The 18,184-nt window shown below is 36.7% G+C and overlaps 5 protein-coding genes and 1 long non-coding RNA gene across 8 annotated transcripts in view; 3 read left to right on the top strand and 3 right to left on the bottom strand.

Moving 5' to 3' along the window:
* Schip1 (Schwannomin interacting protein 1) overlaps positions 1 to 1,473 on the top strand; it is a 37,309-nt gene extending 35,836 nt beyond the window's left edge. For all 3 annotated transcript variants that reach the window (XM_065306920.1, XM_065306921.1, XM_065306919.1), the window contains 2 exons: positions 61 to 749; positions 811 to 1,473. In XM_065306920.1, coding sequence (XP_065162992.1) covers positions 61 to 749; positions 811 to 922 — 801 coding nt within the window. In that variant the 3' untranslated portion in view covers positions 923 to 1,473. The remainder of the gene's footprint in view (positions 1 to 60; positions 750 to 810) is intronic.
* Positions 1,474 to 3,182, bottom strand: LOC135795292 (growth hormone-inducible transmembrane protein-like). Its single transcript, XM_065306922.1, has 6 exons — positions 3,027 to 3,182; positions 2,644 to 2,838; positions 2,471 to 2,582; positions 2,275 to 2,416; positions 1,729 to 2,210; positions 1,474 to 1,670 (listed from the first exon to the last, which is right to left on the bottom strand). Exons 2-6 carry the CDS (start codon positions 2,825 to 2,827, stop codon positions 1,583 to 1,585), a joined length of 1,008 nt encoding a protein of 335 aa, XP_065162994.1. The 5' UTR covers positions 2,828 to 2,838; positions 3,027 to 3,182; the 3' UTR covers positions 1,474 to 1,582.
* A 23-nt stretch (positions 3,183 to 3,205) lies between these two features.
* Positions 3,206 to 3,883, top strand: LOC135795293 (uncharacterized). Its single transcript, XM_065306923.1, has 2 exons — positions 3,206 to 3,477; positions 3,542 to 3,883. Exons 1-2 carry the CDS (start codon positions 3,301 to 3,303, stop codon positions 3,839 to 3,841), a joined length of 477 nt encoding a protein of 158 aa, XP_065162995.1. The 5' UTR covers positions 3,206 to 3,300; the 3' UTR covers positions 3,842 to 3,883.
* A 2,041-nt stretch (positions 3,884 to 5,924) lies between these two features.
* On the top strand, positions 5,925 to 6,634 carry LOC135796193 (uncharacterized). Its single transcript, XR_010549258.1, has 3 exons — positions 5,925 to 6,112; positions 6,165 to 6,470; positions 6,520 to 6,634. It is a non-coding gene; the product is annotated as an uncharacterized lncRNA (long non-coding RNA).
* A 6,686-nt stretch (positions 6,635 to 13,320) lies between these two features.
* On the bottom strand, positions 13,321 to 15,309 carry LOC135796612 (lebercilin). The gene is made up of 3 exons (XM_065308704.1): positions 15,168 to 15,309; positions 14,834 to 15,088; positions 13,321 to 14,752 (listed from the first exon to the last, which is right to left on the bottom strand). Exons 1-3 carry the CDS (start codon positions 15,248 to 15,250, stop codon positions 13,363 to 13,365), a joined length of 1,728 nt encoding a protein of 575 aa, XP_065164776.1. The 5' UTR covers positions 15,251 to 15,309; the 3' UTR covers positions 13,321 to 13,362.
* A 125-nt stretch (positions 15,310 to 15,434) lies between these two features.
* ABCB7 (ATP binding cassette subfamily B member 7) lies at positions 15,435 to 18,169 on the bottom strand. Its single transcript, XM_065308699.1, has 6 exons — positions 17,415 to 18,169; positions 16,903 to 17,348; positions 16,514 to 16,846; positions 16,294 to 16,457; positions 15,833 to 16,238; positions 15,435 to 15,771 (listed from the first exon to the last, which is right to left on the bottom strand). Exons 1-6 carry the CDS (start codon positions 17,971 to 17,973, stop codon positions 15,544 to 15,546), a joined length of 2,136 nt encoding a protein of 711 aa, XP_065164771.1. The 5' UTR covers positions 17,974 to 18,169; the 3' UTR covers positions 15,435 to 15,543.
* Positions 18,170 to 18,184: the final 15 nt, after the last annotated feature.

The following is an 18,184-nucleotide window of genomic DNA, read 5'->3' as shown; positions in this document are numbered from 1 at the left end:
AACTACAAATGATTCAGTCTAATGTGTTTAACTAACGTTTTACTGCGATTTTCGTTTTAGCGACGCACTGATCGTGAAGAAATACGAAGACGTCTTGCAATGGGCAATGAAGAAGATTACTACAACGGATGTGATCGCCCGGGGAGGAAACCAAGCTTACAAGCACGACTTCAAAGTGGCATGAATCTACAGATATGTTTCATGAACGAAACAGCGTCGGATACGGAAAGCCCAAGTTCTGATTCAGAATGTACACTGGGTAAACCAAAACAAGCTAAGATGGTAGTTCCAGAAGAGAAGGAAAAGTCTCTACCGCCTGTGAGACCTGCTACACTTTCGATTGGTCTTCAACAGCCGCAATCTTTACCCGCGAGTATGACCGATACGGATTTCTTTGCGAAACAAGCGCGTTTACAGACAGAAGCGCGAATGGCGCTCGCTCAAGCCAAAGAAATGGCGCGGATGCAGATGGAGATTGAACGACAGCGACAAAAGAAGAGCCCCATCACGGAAATGGTGCGACACAGTATGGAAAAGGTCGGGATTCCATTTCCGGAAGATCGTCGCCGATTATCGCGACAAATTCTTACGGAGATGAACGTGGCGCAGTTACAAGTGATCGTTAATGATCTACACACACAAATTGAGATACTCAACGAGAGTCTGGTGAAGTTTTTGATGGCGAGGGATGATTTACACATGGAACAAGATTCAATGTTGGTGGATATTGAAGATTTAACGCGTTTTCTGTAAGTTTAAAGAGATTTTTACTGATTTTTTACTAAAAAATTAATTTCTTTGTGATTTCAGTGCTGCAAAGGAGCAAATAATCAAGGATCACACCCTCCCCTCGAATAACAACGCATCGCCACCATCACCAGCTCCATCATCACCTATGCACTTTACGCGAATTAAAAAATAAAGCAAATGAATAAAACTCGCTTCGCCATTTGTACAGTGAAACCGTTAGTTTTTAGATTTTATGATCAATTGATTGTTTGTTAGACTGATTTACATATCATTTACATTAATTTCGAAAATGTATCTCGAGAGTTAAAGAAACTAATAGTAAAAAAGATAGTGACTAGAATAATCCGAGTACTTTCAAGATAATTATTTTACTATTTAGCTTTAGAATGAAAGTACGATTAGAACAATGTTTGGTTGCCATAAACGTTTCTCCCCTTAACGAAATGAAACTAACAAAAACTATGTAAGATGTTCAACACCAATTTGTAAAATATTTCATCGACAACTATTACCAACAACTGCTTTGAATGTAAACTGTATATAAATATCTGCTTTCAAGCGACATTGCTGACAAGAAACATAGAATTTGATATATTATAATATCAGCACATTATACATTCATATCGCATTGCTGTTTTAAGAATGATACAACATGTCAGTACGTATTAACAAAAGAAAACTTCCTGTATGATTCCTAATTAAATTTATATAGTTAGTCAAATATTTACAGCTGAGAATTATTTTATTTCAATATTTATTAACCTCCTGCTCAATGCTGAAATAATAAAAATATAGATTTAAGTAAGTGGTGTGGATTTAAAAGGGGAATTATTTATCGTTTTCGGTTGCCGCCACCGCCGGCCAAGATCGTCACCACTCGGATAAAGATGTTGATCGTGTCCATGTAGATAGACAAAGCGCTACAATAATATTTCAAGATATTAAGGGAATTAAAATTTTGTAAGTATAAAAACTTACGCGTTGACTGGATCAAAAGGCCGTACACCATACATCGTGGGTGATGTCGGGTGTCGTTCGGCTTGATAGACAATCCTCTGTGTATCGTACAGTAAAAATCCAGAGAACAACAAAAGTCCGCCGTACAACGCAATCGAGTATAACCCAGCACCTAATGCTGTAGTCGGTGGTAGGAACGCACTACCAATCGAGGAAGCAAAGACAACGCCCAGACCCATCGCCAAAGGTCCTCCCATCATGAGGAATTTCTCACTTGGTGCACATACAGCAATCGTGCTCAAACCGCCAACGATTCCGGCTGTGTACCATGCGGCACGGATTAGAATCGGGCCGCCGAGGAAACACAGCGGTGCCAACATGGCGCCCATTGTACCAGCGTGTAATGCCCATGCCATTTGTTTTGCGCCAAACCCAGGGCGATATTCAATGCTTTGCGCGAGTATTCCAGTGCCCATAATCGCAGCGATGCTCAAAAATATTCCCTGTTTATAAATTTATTGTTATTTTTTGTATTTTTATGGATTTTTGTTAATTTTTTGTGTTTACCATTGGACCACCGGCTGTTACAGCTCGCATTAATGCCGGTGATTGAAACGCGGCGAATGCTGCGCCTGTGGTGATTGCAAGAGCACCACCAAAGTACATGTAAGTTGTTTTTATGCGGTCTTTTACGTATTGCGGCCAGATACTAAAATTATAACATTATAAACCATTGGGGTTTGTTTAAATTGGTTCGTCTTACGCTGATTTTTCCAACGCGCCTGCTTCATTTGATAATCCCAGACCATAGAAGCACAATGCGCCTAAACCAACAGCGGCACCACCGGCCACAGCGCCCGCACCAATTTTAAACGCTGTTTTTCATAAAATTTTAATTATATTTATGTAATTATTTGTATTAAATAATTATCTTACGTGTGCCTTCAGTGGGAGCCATTGCGCGTTCGCGAATGGTCCTTCGCCGTGCGCTTCTTTCAACAAATTCTCTGTCGGCATCTTTGCCAAAGTTACGGATGATTGTTCTCTTGGGAACAAATCGTGATACAGATACACGAAGACTTGGCGCGCAGCAGAGCCGCGTGACAAGTAGAGAGGCCATGTTATTGAATACTGACAAAATGCCCAAAACAATCTATTAGTTATACGCACGATATATAGCACGAGAGATTCTAGAAAGTGCAGCAGCAAAGTGCGCAGTTTATGGTTATGTTGTGATGCAATTTGACGAAATGAATGATTACTAGTAAAAATCTCAAAATTTTAAAGTTATCACTCTCTAAGGGGAATTAATTATTTACCTAATGATTTTGTTGTCGCGATAACGCTGTTCTGGAAATTACTGCTGGAAGTGGATGAGTATCGTGCGACTGCTTTCAAATTTATTTCGCAAGTGAATAAAGTGTCACTTTGCTGTCAGATTATTCTTATTGTAATTTTTATGTATTTTTGGTTGCCTATGTTGAATTTCAGAATAAATGAAAATCAAACATTGAATCTGTCTAATTATTGTTTTGAAAAATATAAAGTCAGTTTGAAATCGTTATTTTATCAAAAATTGCAATTTGAATTTTAATGGATTTGCCTGATGATGATTATCTTTACGCAAATAACGGCGGTTTGCGGCGATCAGTGTCAAATTTCGATTTAAATGATGGCAATCAAAACACTATCCTTCGAGAATCAAAGTCTTTCACCGGAGCTCTTCCAGAGCTCAAATTTGCTGATAATTTAGAGTTAATTAAACAGCAGGTAATAAAAACCAATAAAAATATCTTTAAATAATTAATTAAGTAATAAAATAAAATAATTACAGATAAACCCAAACTTTTACATAAAGTTATTCTCAGACAGCGCCATCTTCACAAAAGAAAGCGAATACATCACAAAAGAAATATCCACGGATAAAATATTCATCGTCAATCAGGATATGCTCAACTATCGCGGCATACAATACTCATCCACAGATATAGCAACCAGATGGAAGAAAGACTGCCGAAAATGGCTGTGGAAAAACTCCAAACAACGAAAAAACCGTTCCGCGTCAGATATGCGTGAATGTCCAGAAAAAACGCGCCTAACATCAACGGCTGATAGCCTGAACCGCATATTTTAAAATATTCACAGCCCAACGACAATAAAAATTATTTATTGACTACTCCCACGCACACTACACTGTTGTTTACTATGATAACATCAAATCTAGTTATTAATTTAAGCACCATAAGTGTTTGTTGTTTTCGCGCTGTTCTGTGTTATTTACAGCTTAAATTGATTGTAAATAGCACTTGTCTTTATGTACACGCTGCCTAAACAAACGTTTACGTTTATTACCGACTGATCGAACAATCAGCATGCACCTAATATACTTAAACATTTTGTTTGAAGTGATTATTCAAAGATATTTCAATGATTCTACGTGTATATTGCATTATTACGACGATATGGGTAATTCTACGCGTCCAGTTCACTTAAAAAACGTGCCTGTTATTGGTAGACAAATTTGGGGAATTGAGAATTTATTACTTGATAAACATTTAAGGTGTAGGCATTTTTTATTGCAGTGTGAAGACGCTAGAAATGCGTTTGAATCGACTGAATTTGTTATTAATCATGAAACTAGTGGAATGTATAATAATCGCAAGTATATTATCATTATAAATGATGAAGATAATTTTGAAGACTTTTTTAATTCAAGTAGTTTGACTTTTGTCAGAGATTTATTAGTAATCTACGCGGAAAAACTTAAAAAAAATGATAATTTAACTGAATTTAAATTGTTTACTCATAAATATATTGGTTTAGAAGAATATAACAACCCAGTGTTATTAGATATTTGGTACACGGAGAATTTTACTTTTAAATTTGATAATAATCTATTCCCGGATAAAATTACAAATCAACAGGGACGAGAATTACGCGCACCATGTTTCACATTAATACCATTCGCATGGTGTTACTCTACCGGTAGTTTAATAAAATGAATAATAATGATTTTTAATTGATTTAAGTATAAATTTAAGATGAGCCGATTGGAAACGAGCACAATATCGTCATCAAATACGCGCAGAGATACAACTTTACTCTGAATATATATTTAAATGATAGTTTAGAAGACTATGGGTACTATGATGAAGAAAATGGCACTGGCGGAGGCGCGATTTTCTCTTTATTTCAAGAAAATGAAGAATATTCAGATATGGTTTATGGTGGATTTCCTAGTAGGCAAACAGATGGGGTTAAAACCGTTATTTACACTTATGTCGTTTCAGTACCTCTACCCACGTACGTAAATCATAAAATTATGAAATATTTATTTCCATTTTTACAAATATCCGTGTTATTTAAAGCAAAATATCAATTTAAACTCTAATTTAGCCTACAAATTAACGTTAGGTATATTAAAATTTACCCTGAATAAACTTGTGAAAGTGAAAATGCAAAATAAGCAAAAATAGGTATTACAAACTAGCTGTTGCCCGCGACTTCGTTCCGGCAGTGTTTAATAAAAATGTATTTCGTTTTTACTCTCTTGTTCTAGACATACTCGTAGTAAGAGTCAATTCTATCAATAAGATTAGCAATTTTAATTTAAAGTTTTGTCAATAATGCACTTCAGCGCGCCATCTCGAATTCAACTATTTAACTATAACTATGATTGAATCTCAATGACAAATTTTATTCTATAGAAAAGAGCTGTTTTGAGGATTTTCCCGGCATTTATTCGAATTTTTCTCACCTTTTAAACCTTCCCTAGACCTCCACGAATAATTCAAGACCAAGATAAGATAAATCCGTTCAGCCGTTCTCGAGTTTTAGCGAGACTAACGAACAGCAATTAATTTATATATATATATATATATATATATATATATAGATAATAAAGTACCTAAATATCATAACACGCTATTTGTAAAAATGAAATTAAACCAATTATCTAAAATATAACCTATTTTCATCGATTTTAATATTTATTTTAAGTGTTAAACATGGTTGGCTAATGTTTCTGGAAGTTTTTGACTTGTACACGTGGCTGGCATCACTTTTTCTTTTTATGTTAACAAGAGGAATAGTCTACTTGCGTAGTAGACTTAAACTAAAATTTACTAAGTCACAGATTAGTAATATAACCATGTTTGGTCTGTTGATTAATCAACCCGCTGCGTTTTCTAGTGATATTAAAAAAAGCAGATTTCTTAAGTCTCTAGTAATGTTATTGCTAGTCACTAATGTTTTATTAGTTACCGCGTATAGTTCAAGATTATCTAGCGTGATGGTGAAACCAATGTTAGAAAACAATATAAACACGCTTAGTGAATTAGCTGCGAGTAATCTACAGTTATTATTCTTTGATTACTATTACTGGCCTCTTAAAACTGATGAACGAGTAAATAATTTAAGTTTTTTAAAAGTTATTGTATTAATATTTCTATTTTCAGCCAGTTTACCGGAAATTATACGAAAAAATTGTAGTGATTTCAAACCGTAGTGATTATGAACTGTCTAGGACATTGTTATCGAGTAGAGAGTATGCTGTTGCAAGATATCGACGAATTAATGGAGATTATTTTGAAGATGAAGAGTATTTGCAACAAATGCAAGGAAAATATAAACCAATCACGCCTGAATTGTTTACGAATTACTATTATATTCTCTTGAGGAAGAACTCGATGCATACTTATCAATTACAAGAACTTGTACGAACAGCTGAAGAAGCGGGGTTGATGAGATTTTGGGAGGAAGACGTGAGTTAATTTCTATTTTCACTTGAGTTGTACTCATGTTTTGTTTTAGGCGTTAAGATTTAAATCAGACATGTTGTTTCAAAAACAAATGCAGGAGTTTACGATTGACAATAACAATGTTATTTTGAATATGCTCCATTTGAAGGGGATCTTTGCATTTTGGGGTTTTGGAATGATAATTTCCTTCATGTTTTTTATAAAAGAACTCTTAAAAAAGAGAAAAAATATCAAATAGTTTAAATAATGATACTAAGTTGCGAGTAAATATGAATACGAAATAAATGAAGTGATAATCAATAGTTTTACTTTGTTTACATTGCTTTGTTAATAGTTAATAGTAAACAAACGTCAGTCAGGAATAATATCATTGGAACCATAAATAGGTAATACCATTGTGTTTGTATGTGTCATACAATTTTTAATAATTACGAGTATACTTTTACATGATACCTATACAAACAAGTGGAAACTTGTTTTTGAGAACCTAATTCAACCCTGCCTATACGCGGAATTAACTAAACGTTACCGACGATTGCGCTAACGCGATACGCGAAGAAACGATTCGATAAGAGCCAAGAGAGAATGAGAGAACACCATAAGAACGACTGAACGCCAAGCGCACTGCGCGCTACCCTTTATACCTGCGATGTACTCAGAGTGTTGATGTGGGGTACAGTAAAGAAGTGGGGGAAGGCCCGCGGTACCTTCGACCCTTCGACCCTGCAGCTCGCACCGTCTCGAAGATTTCCCCCTCCACTTTCTGAAGGTCAGCCGCAGGTATAAAAGGGGTGCACGCAGAGGGCCAAGTGCTCAGTCGTGCCTGAGTCGTCCAGCAGTCCAGTCGCGGCTCCCTAGGGCCCAGTCTCCTGCCTATATCTCTCTCTCTCTTTGGTCTTTGCTTAACGCGGCGCTATACCGACGATTGTATGCACGTGCATTTATGGCGCATAAAGATACAAGACAGCCAGTTTGGTGTCAGGTGTACTCACTACTTAGGGCGTTGATATTATAATACAATCTTGAGTCCAAACCGCTGGTAGGATGCTTGAAGTCCGTTGAGGCCCCGTACAAACCCTCATGGAATTGAACGTTTTTACCGCGCACTGTAATGGAGCGATACGGATTACGCGATACTTTCGGGCTTTTTAATCGCGTCCCGCACTCGATTTGTCGAATATTCGGATAAATAGGGGAAGGTAGCATAATTTGGACCAGCGCCTAAGTTGGACCACCACGATATCCGCGGACTGTTGAAGTTTATGCAAAAATTGACTGGCCCCTTGTTTTACTCGTATTTATAAACAATTAATGCAACTATTTGGGTTACAACTTGCCGCGTGCTTTCGTCGTGTCAACAACTTCGTGTATCATTGATTATCAAATCTATTATAACGACGTAAGTGCAAGAGCTGTCAAGCCGTTAAAACGTTAGTTTTACCGATTATTATTTTATCATCAGAAAGCTTCTTTATTTATCTATAATTTATAGTATTAATTTTGAGAGGTTATGTTATATTAAGATTGTCGTTGATCATTAAATATAAATTCTTCAAGTTGCCGAAGTTGGACCGAAGACAGGCACCGGGGTTTTAACAGGGAAAACGTATATCATTTTTTCGACCTCCTAGAAAAGCTTGTGGACGAGCACAAATCTTCGAAATGATCCACTGTATGAAATGCCGCACTTTGGTTTATACAAAATGTGCTTGTGTTACTGCTAAAACTAAAATTTACTATTGTGTCAATTGCCGTTAAAAAAGCATGGTCCAATTTAGGAAACCGGTTTCTTAATTTGGACCAAAAACACAATTTTTTTAAATTGAAATTTGAGGGGTATAAATATAATTTTTACTTAAACCAAAAATATCATTTTGTTGGTAAGCCTTGTGAGTTACTTTTCCGCTACTTAATTTTTATTGACAGTTTATATGTGGCTCTATAAATCAAAAAATATAAAAATGGTCCAAATATGGCTACTTTCCCTATTTATAAACACCGCATACTTTCCTAACAGGTGAAAGGGGACATGGCACGACCCTCCTTCGGTAGCTAATTGATCGTGATTCTATAAAATGGTTAAAATAGTCAACCGCGTCGCGACCCGCACTCGATGAGTATTTCGTTACACCTCTCCAGGTATCCCGCGAATTAACGCTTAAACCTGTGAATAAAAACAATTATTAACAAGAATGGGTAAGGAGGATTGGGTGATTATTCTACACAAACGTTTAAAAAAAGAATAGAGAAGCATAACTAGAAAAATTTAAATGTAAATAAATAAATTCATCAAGAATACCAAGAAATGTTTTAAATTACGTAGGACTATGAAATTTAAACAGGATAAGTCTTGTAATTAATCTATAAATTGACCTTGAGTAAAATTATTTAAAAAATATTAAGGGGTAATTAGTTAAAACTTGAAGGTGTGAGGTATTAGTAAACACAAAAAGTACATAAACCGATAACGAACGCGCCCGAATTACAAAAATGTCCAAATATATCGAATATGTACCTGAAAGACAAGCAGAAAGAACAATTAGAAACAGAAAACTTAAAAGTTATTCTAAGCATTGTAAAAACTTTGCAGCAATGTTCAAACCTGCTCCCATTCCTGGGAAAGTATGACTAATCCTGGACATCTCATGGGTGACCTTGGAAGGTCATCTGACAACAGCAACAAAATTTAAGATCAAAGACAAATAATAGAAAGAACAGTAAATACTCAATACAATCCTGCGATGGAAAACCGAAACGTTTTCTAGAAGCCGCCTGAAAACTCGAACGCACAGCACACCATCACCTTCAACAATGTTGCATGAAGTGCTAGCAAAAACTAAAATAAAATGCAATTGAATATAAAATAAAGAATAAATAACAGATAAGAAATGAAACGAAATGAAAATAAAATCGTGTTATCAGCAGTGCCGAATTGTGCTGGAATGTTGAAATCTTAAAATCAAAACAACAACATGGCGTCTCTTTGTGTTAGCTGTGCTGTAAAATTGGCACTCTACTGCCGCAAAGTGAACGTTTGAAACATGTGAAAAGCAAACAAACAACTGACAAGGCCGCCACGTACACCTCGCGGAGCTGAAACTGCGGTCACCCCGTACCTCATGTCGATTGCGCAATAAAATTACATCCGAATATTCCAATTAGATACAATGCAAGTACAAGATTTCTTTTACGTGATGATGCAACTTGGTGGTTGCGAACGTGAAAACGACGTTTGAACTGCGGCCATATTTCAAAAACGCGTCTAACGCCGTAAAAAAACAATGCAGCGTGCAAATTTTACGAATTACAGGTTTAAAACAAAGGCGCAAATAAAAATACTGCAAGAAACTTACTCTGGACTGCCTCGAAGAATGATTTTCACTTGTTTGCAAGAATTTTCACTGATTTGATAAATTTTCAACGATTTTATTAGCGGAGCTATAACTGCAGAGAATGTCGCGCACTGAATGATGTTCCTGAGCGTGCGTTGCAAAAGAACGTTAACTTGCTTCCCTGCGCCGCTTCCTGCGCCGGACTTGCGCACAAAAAGTTTGGCGTTGAGGTGATGTTGATAAAGCCGAAAACAAAAACATGCAAACAATACACGTATTTTATATTAGTTTAAGATCGCATATTGCATGACATGATTCCAGTCCAAGTCTCTTGGAATGTTAGGAGATAGTGTGAGACTTGTTATTCTGCGCAACTTCCCCCGTCTCACCCCGCAACCCGAAGTGTGTATTATCAGCGTGAGAGAACTTTGATAAACCGATATACACAAGAATAAATGTATTGAATGTTTATTTTGATTTACCTGAAGTCTTCAACGTAATTTCTAGAAACTTTAATTGTATTATTAAAGAATTATTTCATTTATATTATATTTTATGGTATTACGAGTATAGTCGCATCTTTTGAAAACGGATTATGAAAGTTATGAAAAATAAGATATCGACACTTAGAACTGCATGCTGCGCAGGTATAAAAAGGGTGCACGCAGAGGGCCAAGTGCTCAGTCGTGCCTGCAGTCGTTCAGCAGTCCAGTCGCAGCTCCCTAGGATCCAGTCTCCTGCCTATACTCGTATATCTGTCTTTGGGTCTTTGCTTAAAGCGGCGCTATACCGACGATTGTATGCACGTGCATTTGTTGGCGCATAAAGATACAAGACAGCCAGTTTGGTGTCAGGTGTACTCACTACTTAAGGCGTTGATATTATAATACAATCTTGAGTCCAAACCGCTGGTAGGATGCTTGAAGTCCGTTGAGGCCCCGTACAAACGCTTACGCGATACTTGTGGGCTTTTTAATCGCATACCGCACTCGATTTGTCGAATATTCGGATAAATATTTATAAACACCGCGTACTTTCCCTAACAGGTGAAAGGGGACATGGCACGACCCTCCTTCGGTAGCTAATTGATCGTGATTCTATAAAATTGTTAAAATAATCAACCGCGTCGCGACCCGCACTCGATGAGTATTTCGTTACACCTCTCCAGGTTTCTCGCGAATAACGTTTATCACATTTCCCTGTGAATGTAAACAATTATTAACAAAAATGGGTAAGGAGGATTGGGTGATTATGCAGAACTGCAAAAACTTTTAAAAGAATAAACTACAAAAGCATAATTAGAAAAATATTTAAAAACAAATAAATAAACTCATCAAGAAAAGCAAAAAATGTTTTAAATTTTGTAGGATTGTTACATTTGAACAGGATAAGTCTTTTAATTAATCTATAAATGGACCTTGAAAATATGAAGAGGTAATTAGTTTAAACTTGAAGGTGTGAGGTATTAGTAAACTCAAAAAGTACATAAACCGATAACGAACGCGCCCGAATTACAAAAATGCCCAAATTAATCGAATATGTACCTGAAAAACAAGCAGAAAGAACAATTAATAACAGAAAACTTACAAATTAGTGGAGATATTGTGAAAACTTTGCAGCAATGTTCAAACCTGTTCCTATTCTTGGGAAAGTCTGGCTAATCCTGGACATCTTGTGCGTGACCTTGAACGCTCATCTGGGTACAGCAGAAAATTTAAGTACAAAGAGAAATGATAGAAAGACCAGTAAATACTCAGTATACACTCCTGCGATGGAAAACCGAAACGTTCTCAAGAAGCCGCATGGAAACTCGAACGCAGAGCGCACCATCAGCGTCAACAATGTAGAACGACGTGCTAGCAGAAACTAAAATAAAACAGAAATTGCAATGTAATATAAACTAAAGAACAAATAACCGATAAGAATTGAAACGATTGAAAATAAAAATAACATTGTGTGTTATCAGCAGTGCCGAATAGTGTTGGAATGTTGAAATCTTAAAATCAAAACAACAACATGGCGTCTCTTTGTGTAGCAGTGCTGTACAATTGGCACTCTACTGCCGCAAAGTGAACGTTTGAAACATGCGAAAACCAAACAAGCAACTGATAACTTCGCCGCGTACACCTCGAGAAGGTGAAACTGCGGTCACCCCGTACCTCATGTCGATTGCGCAATAAAATTACATCCGAATATTCCAATTAGATGCAATGCAAGTACATGATTTCTTCTACATGATGTTGCAACTCGGTGGTTGCAAACGTGAAAACGGCGTTTGAATCGCGGCCATATTGCACAAACGCGTCTAACGCCGTAAAAAGCAATGCAGCGTGCAAATTTTACGAATTACAGGTTTAATACAAAGGCGCAAATGAAACCAATGCAAGAAACTTACTCCTGACTGCCTCGAGGAATGATTTTCACTTGTTTGTAAGAATTTTCTGCTAATTTGATAAATTTTCAGCAATTTATTAACGGAGCTGTAACTGCAGAGAATGTCGCGCACTGAATGATGCTGCTGAGCGTTGCGAAAGAATACGTTACAACTGTTGCCCTGCGCCGCTTCCTGCGCCGGACTTGCGCACAAAAGTTTGGCGATGAGGTGATGTTGATAAACCCGAAAACAAAAACAAGCAAACAATGAACTTATTTTGTATTACTTTAAGATCGCATATTGCATGGCAAAATTGCATTTCAAGACCAGTTGGAATGTGAAGAAATCGTGCGAGTTGTTATTTTATTCTGCGCGTCTTCCGCCGTCTCACCCCGCAACCCCATGTGCGCATAAGACTATCGGGTAGTATCAACGTGAGAGAACGTTGATAAACCAATATACACGAAAATAAATGCATTGCATGTTTATTTTGATTTACCTGAAGTCTTCAACGTAAATGCTAGAAACTTTAATTGTATTATTGAAGGATTATTTCGTTTATATTATGTTTTATGATATTACAGTCGCAACTTTTTAAAAAGTATTAAAAAAGTTATGAAAAATAAAATATTGACACTCAGAACTGCATGCTGCGCTCAATTTATTACAAAAAAATCAAAACTATAAGTTTTAGTTATGCCCAGCTGCATTTTAAGAAATAAAATTGAAAGAAAAACTATCCGCACAACAATTTACGCGAACACTGCAGCTCCACGCGGTCTTACTCTCAAAACAAACAAAAATTCGTTAATGCAAATAAGTGCATCATAGCGCCATCTAGTATTTATTTACAAATCATACTATGAAACGCATTATAAAGCTATTTGTATACAACAAATAATTTCTTTAGGTGTGGTAAAAAAGATTGCACCTGTAGCAGTGCGGTTTACCTGCACTTAAACCATGTCTATGTGAACGCAACAAATTCACATCTACACGGAATAAATCACAAAACGCACAACAAACACCCTAACAGAATAAATAGCACAATTTCTAAATACAACTCAACAAATCTCTCCTGGATGACGCTATGTTATAATATTTGCATAGAAAATCACATTCAATGTATCAAAATGATCCAATAATGTAACTTTAACAAAATGTATGGTTTATTTCTTTAGTATACACATCAACCAAACAACTCCTTCATCAATCTAGACTTCCTAGTATCAATTTCATTATTATTGTTATGCGCAATGTCCACGTCTGGTTTGTTGGTATCCTGTTCTATGCTATTACCATTATCGATTTGCCTCAGAGCGGCCAACAATTTCTTTTTGTTTTCCAACGCAACAATCGGATCCTTTTTGGTTTCATGGACTTCTTCTAATTCTCCATTTGTTAAACCATCCTTGCCATTTTTAACAAGTTCTTCACTATGATTAGCAACTCTAAATGAATACTCTTCATGCCAAATCTCATCAACCAGTTCATTATCCTCACGTTTCAGAATTATCGTTTGTTTGTTTCTGTCAATTTGCGCTTCTAATTCTTCAATATTTTTGAGCTCTTCACGTGCATAATTAAAACCTACTTCGGATTCTTGTAAAGTTTTCACATGATGATCAAGAACATCAGCAATATTTGTATTTTCCAAGATGTCTTCATCTTTTAAAGGTGTTAATTCATCATTTTCTTGATTTTCCACGTGAATTTGTTGCTGATGTATCAATTTCGGTGGTGGAGGACGTGGAGGCGGTTCAATCTTCAATCCTTTATCCTCTTTTTCCACCGATTGTAATTGTAATTCATTTCTCTTTTGAACTAAAGTCTCCAACTTGGTCGGTTTAAATTTATTTATACTTTTTATCCCACTTTGCAGCGATTTCTTCAAGTGTTCTTCTTCTAAATTAATCTTCTCTAAAACATCACTGAAATCTTCAATCCTATGCACCCGCCCAGCTTCTCCTGTTGTTGTTGTTGATAATCTCGCTTTGATTTTCTCAACTGGTGAAGTCAAAGAGTTCCTACTTTCAGCACTATTACGTTTTTTAATCGGTTCCAATTTAACATCTAAATCCAATGTTTCTTTCGATGTACTAGAACTTAAATTCATCGTAGACTTACGATCACTGATAGGACTATTATCATATCGTCTAGATAACAATCTAGTACTACTACTGTTTAATTTGGCTTGTCCAAGAGCCTGTGCCAACTGCTCCTGACACTTTTTGTACTTCACAGCTTCAGCATTCAACTTCTGGCGACAGTTTTTCACCTCCAAAGCTAATTTACGATTAAGAATACTAATCTCAGATTCATAACTTTTTATTAGTTCCTTTGCTTCGTTTAGGGATGTTCTTAACTGTGCACGTTCTTCTAATTGTTTGTCTTTCGCCAGTAGTGTAAGTTGTTTTAGTTGATCTTTTGCTGCAAGTAATTCATCATCGCGTACTTTTAAAGTGTCTGTAACTTCTCGAAGTTGTCTTTTTAATGTACGATTGCGTTCTTGTAATATTCTGTGTTCTTCACTGTGTGATTGAATTAGTCTTGGTAAATCTGCATTTACACCTTCATAACTAAAATTAAAACAATAATAAATTACAGAAAAAGTTTAACAGATAAAAATATGAAAGTTAAATTAAATATTAACTAATTACTTATTAAGTGCTTTATCTTGTCTTCTCTGTGTGGATTTCAACGCGCGATTTTCATGAGCCAGCTCCATCAGGTGGAAATTCGCGTCGTTCAATTGACTTTGCAATCCACGTATCTTCAACATCCTGGCAGACCTAACACGTTGTCTCACAGCATCAACTTTCGGTGGCCGTATAGACACCGACAAAGGATTCGCAGGTTTCTTGCGTTGTAGGAAGCAGCTGGGTTTTTTCGAACAATCACTCTCAGTCTTTTTTCTACCAACAAAAAACATAACATTATTATTTAATCAATGTACACCTGGTTAAATACATAAATATTTAACTAGTAACTCACCGACTTCCGGACGCAGTGGTGCTTGTGATATTACTAGCCCCGGATTTCTGAACGGACATACTGCTCGAACAGGCGCTCGCCATCGTCGGCGCGATTTATCTAATGTAAAAAAAGTGTAAAGCGTGCGTTACGCACATTCAACGTCCTGCAATGCAGGAATCAGAGCATGTTTGTATTCTGTCACTGTGGTAGCCACGGCAACAGGTCATAAAACACACGAATTAATATAATACACTGTACATCTATCGATATGTGCCAGAAAGGTCCTTCTGTACATTAAACACAATAGTTTTATTGTTTCATTTGTTTCAACAGTAACTTAATAAGTTATTAGCTAAAAATCTCATATAAATTTGCCTAGGACCCAATATTTACGTTATAGAAGTTTATCACGCGGCATTGACGCTTGTTGATTCTGTGTCTGCCATAACATGGCGTATAAACTGCCTGGTTTCTTAATCAGGTCATTATGACACCCACGTTCCCTCACACCGCCATTTTCTAAGACCAGAATTTCGTCAGCATCACGCACTGTGCTCAAACGATGTGCGATGCAGATGCTTGTGCGTCCTTCGGTTGCTCTTCTCAGCGCGTTTAGAATATGCTACGAAAAATTAACACAAAAACTCATCAGAAAAAGTTTTATAAGAAAGGTTTATACTTACATGTTCAGTAATAGAGTCCAATGAACTTGTAGCCTCGTCAAAAATCAAAATGGGGGAATTTTTCAAAATGGCTCTGGCAATAGCGACTCTTTGTTTTTCGCCACCAGAAAGTTTTAAACCACGTTCACCCACTTGGGTATTATACCCTTTTGGCCACGTAATAATGCTGTTATGTAATTCCGCCATCTTTGTAGCTTCAATTACTTGCTCTGTGGAAGCTTTAAGATCACCATAGTGCAAATTATGCATTATGGTGTCATGGAAGAGAACAGAATCTTGCGGGACAATGGAAATTGCTTTGCGGAGGCTTTCCAAGTCCACATCACGAATATCCATGCCATTAATCAATATTCTTCCAGCTTTGGGTTCGTAAAACCGGTACAAAAGTCGTACAATCGTTGATTTTCTAAATAAATTCATCAAAAATATTTAAAATTATATAAATTTCAAGATATAATTACCCCGATCCAGATCCTCCAACGATAGCAATCTTTTTCCCCGCTGGAATCGTAAAATTCAAATCTTTTAAAATCTCTTTACCAGGACCATAATCAAACTTGACATTTTCGAAAGTAATCGAAGAGGTTTTCGAATCAACAAACATGTAAGCCGCTTGTGGTTTACTCTATAATTTAATATTATAGAGTTACGCAAAGTTTAAAAAAGTAAATAATAATTTACCTTAATTGCAGGATCCATTGTCATCAGTGTAAACATCGTCTGCATGTCGATTAAAGCCTGCCTCACCTCACGATACACACTACCCAAGAACCCCAAGGGTATTGACAGTTGAAAAAGCAGACCATTTACCATCACCAAGTCACCAACAGTCATATTGCCTTTAACAATCTCCCCAGCTGCCATTATCATGATACCTGTTAATGCAGCGCTGAAAATCGCATTCTGGCCAAAATTAAGCAGTGCTAAACTTGTACTTGTTTTAAGACTAGCATCTTCGAACTTCTTGAGGACTTGATTGTATCTGTCAGCTTCGAATTTCTCATTGTTGAAATACTACAATGAAATTAAATTAATTTTTGATATTTTTAGGTTAATATAATATTTCTTACTTTAACAGTTTCGTAATTGATTAACGAATCAATCGCTTTGTTCCCCGCCTCGTTTTCAGCTTTATTCATAAACACTCTGAATTTGGTCCGCCAGCTAGTCACAGATAAAGTATACGCAGCATAAACAGCAACACATCCAACTGAAATAGCAGCAAATTGCGGGCCGAAAGTCATACCAAGTATGGTTGATACCAACGTCAGTTCAAAAACAGTTGGGACAACATTGAAAACCATCGCGGTGAGGACAAAATTAATCCCGCGGGAACCCCGATCGATTGTTTTCGACAGCGCGCCTGTTTGTCTACTCAAATGAAACTGTAGATCCATTTTATGTAGGTGTACAAACACATTGTTAGCAATTTTTCTGATAGAATTCTGCGCGACTTTCGCAAAAACTGCGTTACGCAACTCGTTAAACCCCGCTGCTCCAGCACGTGCAGCACCATCTAAAATATAGCATTAAATATTAATGAAAATAATTATTAAATTACAAGAGTGTTTGTTATACTTACAACCAATCAGGAGACTTGTAACAACAGTGGCAACTGTTTCGGGTGCTGTTGTCATGTTCAAAGTGCCACCAGCATTTAAATAATCTACAGAATACTTAAACATGAATGGGACAGCAACATTTAGTAACTTTGCTCCTACCAGGAGACCCACTGCAACTGAGACTCTTTTTCTTATGGCTGGATCATCAGCTGGCCAAATGTATTGCAGCATTGCGGAAATCATTTGTTTTGATGTGATCGGTGCTTTTTCTGTGACTGATAAATCTTCTCTGGAGAGAACTGATGCTCCAGGATGGAAACATTGTCTTGTTTGTTGCGATTTCGGCAGGAATGAAAAGGATTTGATTCTTTGAAGGTTTCTAGCTAGAACACCACCTGCTTTCTTTGGGTTTTGACACTCTGTGTTTTTTGAATTCGACTTGCTGGTTGCGACACAACATGATTGCGTTTTCGTTTTATCTCGATGCCGAGATAAAATACTATAGTAGCGTCCATTCTTGGTGATTTGTAGCGTGAAGACAAGTTTGTTGCACTTAGTTAACGTAAAAAACAATGCCATTTCAAGATTTCTTAAAGTAATTCACAACTTAACCAAACTAAAATTTTGGGTCAGCACGAAGACATCTGGTTGCCTACGTACACGCAATATGTTTAAACATTGTTAATGCATTACTCGCGTTAACCGCGATAACCCATTCGGTTCTTATCATAAAACGTTGTTGTTACATGGTATCAAGTGCTTGAAATTTAATGTAATCATGACAAGCCCA

This window comes from Atheta coriaria, unplaced genomic scaffold, assembly GCF_025399875.1.
Source record: "Atheta coriaria isolate IRGN ID8LTWV9N9 unplaced genomic scaffold, Caltech_Dcor_3.1 hic_scaffold_7_pilon, whole genome shotgun sequence".
Classification (NCBI taxonomy): domain Eukaryota; kingdom Metazoa; phylum Arthropoda; class Insecta; order Coleoptera; family Staphylinidae; genus Dalotia; species Dalotia coriaria.
Note: the sequence above shows the minus strand (reverse complement) of the source record. Positions and strands in the feature narration are given on the sequence as shown.